Raw genomic sequence first — 12,052 nt, forward strand, 5'->3', positions numbered from 1 at the left:
TCCTTCTACCAATATATTCACTCTTACCAACTCTATTTATTGAAAACGACATTTTTCTCTGGTAGATGGACACATTTTTCCTTAGTTTTTTACTTCTTTGGTGTTTTTCAGCAGTGTTGTAGAGACGCAAGAAAAAAATCTGTTAAAATGAAGTATTTTATTGTGTTTTTGGCTCATTTTCTTGGTTTCCATAATGCGTTTTTATTAGAATGTTGAAAAATCACATTAGAAATGATCGATGGGAATGGCTAAATTTGACAAACTTGCAAAAATTGAGGTGGCGTTTAACTTGTAAAAGATGCACAAGATCCAAACAACTTCTGACAACGAGAACATTTAACGTAAACAAGTGATCGTGTTTTTCGACTTCTTTTGTGTTTGTCGTTGGACAAAATTTAACACAGAAGAATATTTACAACTCTGTTTATTGAGAATGTAATTTTTCTCTTGTGGATGGACAAACGTTTCCTTTGTTTCTTCTTCTTTGGTGTCTTTTGGCATTTGGGAAACAGAATTTTGTTTCTGGCTTCTTCTGCATCAAAAATTTTACAAATGCAAATTTATTCTTTTGACGTTGAAACTACCACCATTTTTTCTATATTTTAATCAGCAAAATACATAAAAATTTTATAGATTTTTGTCCTTCTGTAAAAATTTCCGTTGGAAACAATTAGAACATGGACTTTTTTGTAATTTAGTTTTAATGTAGAGCTTCTTTCAAACAAACCTCTACAGGTATTAATTGGAAAAATTTCCTTTAATACTGAATATTTCACTGATAATCTACCATATTTTAAGGACTGCTGTGACTTTATTTTCCAGACTGCGGTCTCTATTTCCTCGTACGTAAAAAGCTTCCCGATGCTGTGAGTTAAACAGAGTAGAATATATGAAGTCTAGTCCAGGTCCGTCACGCTCGCTGGTCCACTTTATTACCTGATAAAAAGCCGCTTCCAGCAGCTCACACGCCTCCCAGCGTTAGTTTCACTTTGTGGGACGATGAACAGGTCTGCTGAGGTTAACCACGGCGTCAAACTGAATAAAAACACGCGTGAATCACAGAAAGGTGCTGAAAACTGATGTACTGGAGCATTAGAGCGGCTTACGGCTTCGTCCTGCTGCCAAGATTAAACCATCAAACAAACAAACACCGGCCGCGTTTAGAGCGAAGAAGCCGTAATAAGCATCATGTTGTTATCAGTAACATCATTATTAGAGGTAATTATATCAGCGGAGGAGCTGCAGAGAACGTCTAACCTCTCATCAACAACGCTTCGGCTCATTTTAAAGTCTAATGCGCCTCTCAGACCTCTAAAGTGTCGTTAATTCAACGCTTCTTAGCTCAGTTTGCTTTTAGTATGTCTATTAAGTAAAGTCTCCTGGTTTTTAAAGCAGTACATCACAACTTAAAGGGTTTCCATAGCAAATATAGAACACCAGAGGGCAAAGTTCGCTGCTAGTCAATAGAAAATCCACCAAAATAACGGCAGCGTTTCACAGTAAAGAAGATAAAAAGCTAATTTAGAACATAAAGCTTGAAGACAAAGACAAGATGAAGTAAAACTGGAACTTCTACAAGCAACAAAACCTCATTTAAAGCACTACTAACTGCACTTAATTTGAGACCAAACGTAACTGTACACGCTAGCTGTAGCTGTTAGCCAGCTAGCAGCACGTGCAGCTTGAATATTATTGTTTCCTTTAGCTTACAGATGGAAATATTTTACGTTTTCATATTCTCCAGGTGTTGTTCCATGTTTATTTGGTACAGACTGAGGCAAATCACATCATGACTATTTTATATAGTCATATTTTGTTTGTTTATTTTAGGATAAAAAAGACCAAACTTTACTGTACACATGCTAGCTGTAGCTGTTAGCCCGCTAGCAGCGGGCAGCTTCAGTATTTTTTTCTGATATCTGTATTTACAAAACATTTACAAAATTTATTTATTCACCATTTATTTAATTTATATAAATAATATATATATAAATATTGAAAAGTAGTGCACAATTTAAATTATTTTACCAATTTTGCCTTTTTTGTAAATTACAAATATCTACAAAATTTTAAAAAATAAAAATCATGGATAAAAATAGGCCAAAAACTGCAAATAACAAATGTTAATTAAAAACATGGCAGTACAGTAAATAATATCCACACTAAAATTCAAAATTTTTACAAATGCAAATTTATTATTCCTAGTGTGGTTTTTCCTGTATTTTAATCAACAACAAAAATAGATATTTGACAGATATTTTTTAAAAATGTATAAATTTTGTTTATTTTTTTAAACTTATTTGACACATTTTCCTAGTTTGCAGATATGTAGCAATTTTTAAAAAAAATTTAATGATTTACAAAAACGCGTTACTCCCCCCAAAAAACAACAGAGAAACAAAAGACTAAAACTCAAATAATACAAATATTTGTTCTTGATGCACTGCAGAGCTGTTTGTCATGTATATGGATTGTAGATTTTCATAAGTTTAATGTACTTTAAGTGATTTTTATCCCTGAAAATGGTTTTAGCTCGGATTAGAAGACAATTATTAAATGACTCCGACTGGATAAGAAGCAAAAGATTTTGATCTGGAAATCCAAACTAACACTGAGTGTTTTTGAATCTTTTCTGAGTTTATTCCCACAAAAGCAGCAGAAAACTAAACATGAAAAAATGTCATTTCTCTAAACTATCATCCAGAAGTACAACCAGGAGTTAAAGCTATCATTTGTGCTAAAAGCTGCACAGAAAGAAAAGGAGACGAACTCTGACTGTGAGGTTATTCTGACTTATTAAGATGAATTAAAGCCTCGTTCTTTCGGCAGAAACAAATAAAAGCTGCAGATCTTCTAAAGGTCGACCAGTTCAGGGTCTAATCAGCCTCAGCTTTAGCATTTAATGCTATAAAAAGGCTGTAGGATTTAAAAACTGTCAGCAGAGTCTCATATCGACGCCGTCGGAGGAAGAAAAGACTTTTATAAAACCTCAGTGACCTCCAGAGAAACAGAATTGATCGGTCAGTGTTCCGTGTTTTATTCATATTGATCCCTTACTGAAGTTATCTGTAACCTGAAAACCTCCAGTTTCCTCTGTAAACTCAGATCCTGATTCACTGAAGCAAGAAAATAAATTAAATAAACTAGCAATTATTGCAGTTTTGTCATGTAGGAGAATTTAAAGATGGATGCTGTTTTGATATATTACAATATTTTAAAAAAACTAAGTTTAAGCCTGCAACTAAAAAGTGATTTTCAGATATTTACTGTTATTTGACAAAAGTATGTTTATTATTGCTCAAAAATAATTTTCTTAAATGTTTATATAAAAGATTTAATCTGTTGTTTAATTTCCAACAATAACTTAGAAAATCAACAGAAAAAAATTTACTAATTTTTGAGGGTCTTAAACCATTTTTAGTGTCTTTTTACTAAAACTTACTGTTTTTCTGAACTTCTGCCTCCATTGTTCACATTTAACTGGTCTGAAGTCTTTAGTTGAAGTTTTTAAATGATCTGTCACAGAAAATAAAAACCTTCTGCATGCTTTAAATCCAGTTTTCATCCTTAGAACTTTTTCTGTCCTCCGGATGAAGACGACAAATCTGGTTTAGCAGCTTTAAAGGAAGAGACTCTTCAGTTTCAGTTCCAGACTCTTCTTTGAAGATCTGAACTTCTGTCAAACTGATCGATACGACGACGGAAACACGACAATTCAAAAGGAAAGACGAGTCCTTCTGTGGATTCATCAGAGAATCCAGGAAACAAACGGCGCTCTGTGACGTTTGATCAGATTCTGAGCAGGAAAACTCCTCACAGCAAACAGGTTTTACAGAAAACAGGCTTTTATCTCAGCTGCAGCTTTCAGGGAACAAACGAGACGATTCACCTGTAAAAGCAATAAATAGAAAAAAATAGAAAAAACAATGGAGTCCTGTGGCCTTAGAGTGTAAAAACTACACCAGATATCTGTAAAATTTTGTTCAACAGCAGTAAAATGTTTTAATTTTACACTCGCACATAAAAGAATAAATTACTGTTTGCAAAAATATTTTTTAAGGTGATGTATTTAGTTTTTAATGGTTGCAAACAATAAAATGATTATTTTAGTGTTTTCAATTACATGATTTTACTGTATTTTAATCTGAAAAATATCATTACTTTACAAATATTTGCTGTTATTTTCACAGATCGTTTAGTTTTAAAATCACAACACTGCACCATAAAATTACTTTCTTCTTATTATTAACTTTATTATTAAAGAAATTATATTATTTTCCACATATTTGCTGGTATTTCAAGAAAAGCATGTATATTGAGACTTGAAAAAGTAGTTTAAACTTTAAATTGGTGTTTTACAAATCTACTAAAATGAATTTAAAAATAATAACAAATACATTAAAAATGAAAAGAACATTTGAAATAATGTCACATCAAAAATCTATTTTTTAAAAACAATAATTGTTATTTTACTGTAATATAATCAGCTAAAACAAAATTATTTTACAAATATTTGCTGTTATTTTCACAGATTATCTAGTTTTTAATAATCCCAGTATTCCACTATTTCTTTAACATTTTTTTCTCGCTGCCAGGTTTTCAGTTTTTACTGGACTTTTAGTTTTAAACGGTTTAAACATTAAATACTTTAACAGCGTTTGATCTGCTGTAACTCTGAGCAGAAACCAGCTTTTAAGAACTTTAAAGAACTTTATTTTGCTTTTCTGCACCGTTTAGATTCACTTCCTGATGAAAACTGAACGCTGCTGTAAATTTTCATACGTTTTTTAAAGTGAAAAAGTTTTTTAAAAAAGCATAAAGTGTCGGTGCTGTAGAGACTTTCCAGCAGAATAAAACTCTAAAGATCCTTCCTGCTGTTCAGAGACGCTGCTTTAATGTTCTTCACCAGGACTGATTTCCCATGATGCATCGCTCTGAACAGCGCTAACTCCTAGCGTCGCTAATCGCCTCCCAGGGAGAAGAAACTGAATAATTCAAAGTCTGAATAACGGGCTGGAGATCAGGGAGAAAAGATAAGGCGTGGCCCAAAGCAACAGTCATCAGAGGAAGAAAATAAACTAAAAAAACTCCAATACGACACATTAGATGATCAAATAATCAGCCAAGATTTCCAGAGGCAGCGAGATAACAGCAGGACGTAAAAACAGGAAGATTGAAGGTCTAAAATAATCCAAAAACAACAAGCAGGAATATCAGTCAGCTGTTATTTACTGGAATATTCAGAGGACTACAGTCTGTCCCAACACATGAATAATGGAATAACAGACTGGTAGTGATTTATGACGACCTCCGAGCCTCTGGGGGGCGCTATATTTATACAACATACATCTGATTACAGCGCCTGCAGCTTACTGTTGATTTTATTTCATTACAGGAGACCTGAGCGGCTTCATGTGTCAGAGAGAAAATATGTCACTTAAAAGAACATGATTTCTTATTATTTATAAAATCATTTAAATGATAAAATATGCTAAGATTAAAACCTGATTTTATTTATTTTTATTGTATTTACACAAAAACACTAAAACATTCCAACATCAGCCTTTCAAATGTGAAGGTTTTTCCTTAATTTTACGTTCAACAGCAGAATATTTGGTGAGTTTTGTTCGTGGTTTGGGACATTTTACAGTTTAAGGCGATTTTGAGAAATTTTGAGCACATTTTATTTAATTTTGGACCAATTTTGAGTCCATCTAGAAAACTTTCAAGTCATTTTGGCCACATTTGAGCGCATGAAGACTGTTGTGTTCACTCTTGCAGTTTTCAAGTCATTCTGGACTCTTTTCAACACAACAGAAAAGTTTTTGTCATTTTAGGCACGTTTCAATTATTGTCGCAGTTTTTAAATTAAGTTTGGAACCATTTTGAAGACATTTTACTTAATTTTTAACGAGTTTTGAGTCATTTTGGAAAAGTTTTAATGCATGAAGACTCTTGTGTTCACTCTTGCAGCTAGTTTTCACCTCATTTTGGACAATTTTTTGACATTTTAGACAAATTTCAATTACTCTGGACAAGTTTTGAACCATTTTTAATTACTCTAATTAATTTAAGACCAGTTTTGTGTCTTTCTGGACAATTTTGAAGTCATTTTGTTTGAGTTTATGAAGACTCTTGGGTGGACTCTTGCAGCCAGTTTTCAACTCATTCTGGACTAATTTGGACAATTTTGTGTCATTGTGGATGAATTTTGAACTGTTTTGAACAATTTCAGTTCTAGACCAGTTTTAAGTCCTTCTGGAAAAACTTAGTCATTTTGGTCACATTTGAGTGCTTGAAGACTCTTGTGTTCACTTTTGCAGGTAATTTTCAAATCATTCTGCATCAATTTTCAACTCATGTTGGACAGTTTTGTCATTTTAGATAAATTTGGACTCATTTTGGATAATTTTTACGTCATTTTGGTCAAGTTTTATGGCATGAAGACTCTTGTGTTCACTCTTGGAGCCAGTTTTCAACCTATTTTGGACAATTTGGACTTAATTTGAGTCATTGTGGACAAGATTTAAACCATTTTGAGCACATTTTATTTAATTTTGGACCAATTTTGGGTCCTTCTGAAAAACTTTCTCGTCATATTGTCCTTTTGAGCGCATGAAGACTGTTGTGTTCACTCTTGGAGCAAATTCTGAACTGAAAGCAGTCAGGGGGTGGCGCTATACACAGCTGGATCGCTGTTGGTTTCCCAGTTTTTAAATAAAAACTGGATATGATTCTGACTAGTTTGTAAATCTGAAGGATGGTAGGAGTGAGTTTCTTCATATTTCTGCAGCTTTTATTTTCAACTTTTGAGTTTATAAATATACAAATGGATTTTCATGACATGGAGCCCCAAAGTTCAGCATTAGTTCACTGCTGTTGTCACTTTTTGGCTCGTTGAGCGCAGATTAATTTCACGGCTAATTTAACTGAAGCGACTGTTTGGACTTTGGCTAGGAGTTCAGGCTCTTTTGTTCCGACTCTGATTGTTCTTTTAATTGATGTGTCAGAGCTTCGTCTCATTGTGGCTTCATAGGATAACACTCGGACTGCATTTCAAATGATTGGATTCACTCGTGGCATCAACCCGGACTTATTTTTGGGGCTGTAATTTCCCCGGCGTTCCACTAATCTCACTAATCTCATGAAGTCCAACTAATACCCATTGTTGGGATGTTTGTTTCCATGGAGGTTTATGTACAAAATAAGAGTAAATTCACACGAGTTTGATACCAGCGCCGCCGTACATGAACGATACGATGCATCTATTGTGAAGATTTCAACAACTAATCCAAAATCCAGCCCCCGAACCCTTAATTAAGATTAACATGGATGGAATTTAGCATTTTCTTTCAGTGTGATATTAAATCCTTTGCCGGGAAATGTGAAGGGATTAAAAATTCATATTAGGAGAGGGACGGCTCATCTGCCTCCTTTCATTTCTCTCGCCTTATTTACAACTAAATCATCCAAAATGGACGATGAATTGAGATTTATTAGCAACGAAATTAAATTGTGAGTGTGTGTGAGGACATGGAAGCACAAAACCGAGAGGGAGAAGCTAACTGATGATAAAGTGAAAACACAGTAGCACACCCACTCCTGGTTTAGTGGGTTACTATAAAGTTTCTATCGAAGCTAACGTTAGCCACATTAGCACTGCTACTACTCCTGCTACAACAACAAAAACTACTATTACTAGCCTCAAAGATAACATTAGCAACAAATGACTACTGCTACTATTACTGCTAGTACTACTACTGCTAATGCTACTACTCCTGCTACAACAAAAACTATTACTAGCCTCAAAGATAACATTAGCAACAAATGACTACTGCTACTATTACTGCTAGTACTACTACTGCTAATGCTACTACTCCTGCTACAACAAAAACTATTACTAGCCTCAAAGATAACATTAGCAACAAACGACTACTACTGCTAATGCTATTACTTCTGCTACAACAAAAAAAACTACTATTACTAGCCTCAAAGATAACATTAGCAACAAACGACTACTACTGCTAATGCTACTACTTCTGCTACAACAAAAAAAACTACTATTACTAGCCTCAAAGATAAAATTGGCAACAAATGACTACTGCTACTATTACTGCTAGTACTACTACTGCTAATGCTACTACTCCTGCTACAACAAAAACTATTACTAGCCTCAAAGATAACATTAGCAACAAACGACTACTACTATTGCTAGAACTGCTAATGCTACTACTCCTGCTATAACAACTATTACTACCATCTCAGCGATCATTAGCAACATTACCACTGATACTGCCACTGCTGCTATTACTAATGCATAAAGACTCTTTTGTTCACCATTACAGCCAACAGCAGAACATTTGGTGAGTTTTGTTCTTAGTTCAGACTTTTCAAGTCAATTTGAAGCTATTTTTAGCTCATTTTGGACACACTTTTGCCATTTTGGACAAATTTCGAGTCATTCTGGACTAATTTTCAAGTCATTTGAACACATCAGAATTTTTTTTTTTACAAGTTTTTAGCCATTCTGAACAGTTTTCAAGTCACTTTGGTCAAGTTTGAGTGCATGAAGACTCTTGTGTTCACTCTAGCAGCTCGTTTTCAAGTCCTTCTGGACTAATTTAGACATATTTTGAGTCACTGTGGACAAATTTTGAACCATTTTGAATCATTTTATTTAATTTTGTACCAGTTTTTAGTCCATCTGGAAGAAAAATCTAGTAATTTTGTCCACATTTGAGTGCATGAAAACTCTTGTGTTCACCATTTCAGCTTATTTTGAACTCCATTTTTTTTTAGTCATTTTGGACAAGTTTTTTGCCACTTTAGACAACCTAAGTCATTTAAAACAAGTTTTGCATAATTTTGAACACATTTTGAGTAATTTTCTACAAATATGCAGCCATTTTTAACATTAGAATTAATTTTGGACTAGTTTTGAATCATTTAAGTCAAATTTCAAGTCTTTTTGGTCAAGTTTGACTGCATGAAGACTCTTGTGTTCACTCTTGCAGAACATTTCATGAGTTTTGTTCGTGGTTCAGACATTTGAGTTTTAAAGTCCATTTGGAGCAAATTGTTACTCATTTTGGAGAAGTTTTTGCCACTTTAGACAAATTCTAAGTCATTTAAAGGATTTTTTTTTCATTTTGGACAAATTTTCAGCCATTTTGTAGACATTTTAATTATTTTTGGACTAGTTTTGAGTTACTGTCCACAATTTTCAACTCATTTTGGACAATGTGGACACATTTCAGTCACTGTGGACAAATCCTAAGTCATTCAATGCAAGTTTTGCATTATTTTGAACCAATTTTCTGTCTTTTTTTTTTTTTACATTTCCCTTAATTTTGAACTAGTTCTGAGTCATTCTCCACAAATTTTCAGTCATTCCGCTCAAGATTTTTTTTTTAAATCTCCAAAAAAAACTCAACACAGCTGATGTGAACCTCGACAATGAGACGCATCATTTCACTGCCACCTTAAACCGTTCTCCAATATGCACAAAGGACATGAACTGGACATCTAGCAGCCAATTACTGTTATCTTACAGGTTGTAATCAAGACGTCTTACCTCATCCTGGTAGATGAAGAACAGCATGATTGACAGGATCTCCAGGAAGAAGATGAGCAGTAGGAGGATGAAGAACTGTGGAGAGAGGAGAGAAGGCCGTTATTTAACTCGTCATTTTATCAAATCACAGGGGAGATAATGGCTGTCTGTCTGAGAGGGAAGAATGAAGTGGAAAAAATACAGAAAGGAACATCCACTGAGAGGGAACGGGTCAAGAGATCAGAGCCGATGTACAGTTCTGACTCTGTTTAAGAGCCACGTTTTCTTCTCCGTCATCTCAGGACGATTCGTCTTCTTTTTCCCGACCCGTTTGTGTTTAAAACGTTTACGGTCTCATCCATCAGCCGCCTGGCTCAGACATCACCACACCACCGAGAAGAGAAATGTTCAGAGAATGTGGATTCAGAAGGTCAGAAAAATAACTCCATGAGATGCGTCCATTGATGTCTGTGTAATAAAAATACTGTAAAAATACGAGTGGATTCTGACAGCGCTTGGTTTATCGAAAAAAAGGCTAAAAACTGAAATCTTAAAGAGCAACAGATGGCTTTAAAGACTGGAATGAACAAAAAATGTCAAAAGGACACGAATGAGACTAGAGGCACGGAAATGACGCAAAACGAGATGAATAAGACACGAAATGACAAAATTAGCAGACAAGTGAAACACAAAATGACAAAAATGATGGGACACAAAATGAAACTTGATTTTTCAGTGTGTGCTAACAAATGTAATTTCTAGCGTTTAAGCATCTAAATAGTACTTTTTTCCACAATTTAATGAGCTATTTAGCGAAACATGGTGAAAAATCTGTGAAATTCCTGTTAAAATCATGATAAACTGGTGATTTTTCAGTATGCTAAGAGACGTTGTCAATTCTAGCGTGTTAGCATGCTAACAGTAATTTTAGCATCTAATTTAGTACTTTTTCTATAATGAGTTATTATCCTTTATTTAGTGAAACGTGGTGAAAAATCCGTGAAATTCCAGTTAAAATCATGATAAACTGGTGATTTTTCAGTGTATGCTAACAGACGTTGTCACTTCTAGCATGTTAGCATGTTAGCTCGATCACCGACGGCCTCCTGGAGCTGCCGTTTGGCTTCACTCTGTTTTCAGAGACCATCAGAGGGTCGTAGCAGCTTGTAGTTTCTCTGAACTCGTTGTGACTTCTCGTCCTTGGTGGATTCCAGCTGCTTCCTGTCGGTGGATGTGGTTCACAGAGTGTCCTCAGAGGTCCGTCTGGCAGCACCTGCATCGATGAATCACTGAGCAGGAGAGGATGAAAGTAGAACCGGCTGCTAGCGAACCGACGCAGAGTTTGACTCACTTTTCAAGAGCTGCACTCCCCTAAAAACACCTGACTAAAATCAATTCCTCTTCTTCTGTCAGGCCTCGCTGTCTGAACATCCACAGGAAGTGAATAATTATAAATAACGGCTTTAAAAATACAGTCCCTCTAAAAAGTGTGGAAGTTCTGCCCTTTTATTGCTTTAAACGCTGAGTCATGGTCAATTTAATTTGACTTTTTTGACAGTTGCTAAAAAAAGATCCATAACATCAAAATGAAAACAGATTTCTACCAAAAAATATCAATTATTGAATTTTGAAGAAGTTTTCACCTCCTTTTACTCGTTCAGAGGAGTCATAGGAGTCTTGGTCGCCTCCCTCATTAGTCTCTTTCTCCTTCAGAGGAGTCATGGATGTCTTGGTCCACAGTGAGTTTGACTCACTTTTCAAGAGCTCCACTCCCCTAAAACACCCAAATAAAATCAATTCCTCTCCTCCTGCCAGGCCTCGCTGTCTGAACATCCAGAGGAAGCTTCACCGCCGAGGAAACTTTCAGCTGTTTATTTAAACCGCTCCAACTTTCAGCTCGACTCAACCTTTTGAGCTGACGAAATCCTTCAGTGAGTCGGTAGGTAGTGTCAGAATAGCAGCCAGCCAGGTGACGAAACGCAGCAGCAGTCTGACATTTTTAAAATAAACAGACTTCTACCTCCGACTGTCACCATGTGGGACCTTTTTTATTATTATTCACCACAGTTCTGCGGGGATTAATTAAAAAAGACAGTTTTAAAAAATACAGTCCCTCTAAAAAGTAAGTTTGCCCTTTTATTGCTTTTAAACACTGAGTCATGGTCAATTTAATTTGGCTTTTTTGACAAGAAGCTACGAAAAGATTCTTAATGTCAAAGATGAAAACAGATTTCTACCAAAAAATGTTTTCACCGCCTTCCAGTCAGTATTTGGTAGATGAACCTTTAACTGCATTGATCCTGTTGGTCTCATCAGTCTGAACATCTGAACCTTCTTCTTTATAAACTGTTAAACTCTGTCAGGTTCCTCAGGGATCCTGAGGGAACACAACTTTTCTAATTGAGGTCTGGACCTTCACTCGTCCTCCAGAACTTCCACCTTGTTGTCTTCAAGCCATTTCTGAGGATCTTTGTCTGTTTGCTTCGACTCATCTTCTGG

At 35.2% G+C, this 12,052-nt stretch overlaps 1 protein-coding gene across 2 annotated transcripts in view; it reads right to left on the reverse strand.

The window, feature by feature from the left end:
• Positions 1-12,052, reverse strand: part of tspan4a (tetraspanin 4a) — a 206,174-nt gene that overhangs the window by 46,628 nt on the left and 147,494 nt on the right. For both annotated transcript variants that reach the window (XM_051960604.1, XM_051960600.1), the window contains one exon: positions 9,575-9,649. In XM_051960604.1, the coding sequence (XP_051816564.1) occupies positions 9,575-9,649 (75 nt within the window). The remainder of the gene's footprint in view (positions 1-9,574; positions 9,650-12,052) is intronic.

Source organism: Acanthochromis polyacanthus, chromosome 2, assembly GCF_021347895.1.
Source record: "Acanthochromis polyacanthus isolate Apoly-LR-REF ecotype Palm Island chromosome 2, KAUST_Apoly_ChrSc, whole genome shotgun sequence".
Classification (NCBI taxonomy): domain Eukaryota; kingdom Metazoa; phylum Chordata; class Actinopteri; family Pomacentridae; genus Acanthochromis; species Acanthochromis polyacanthus.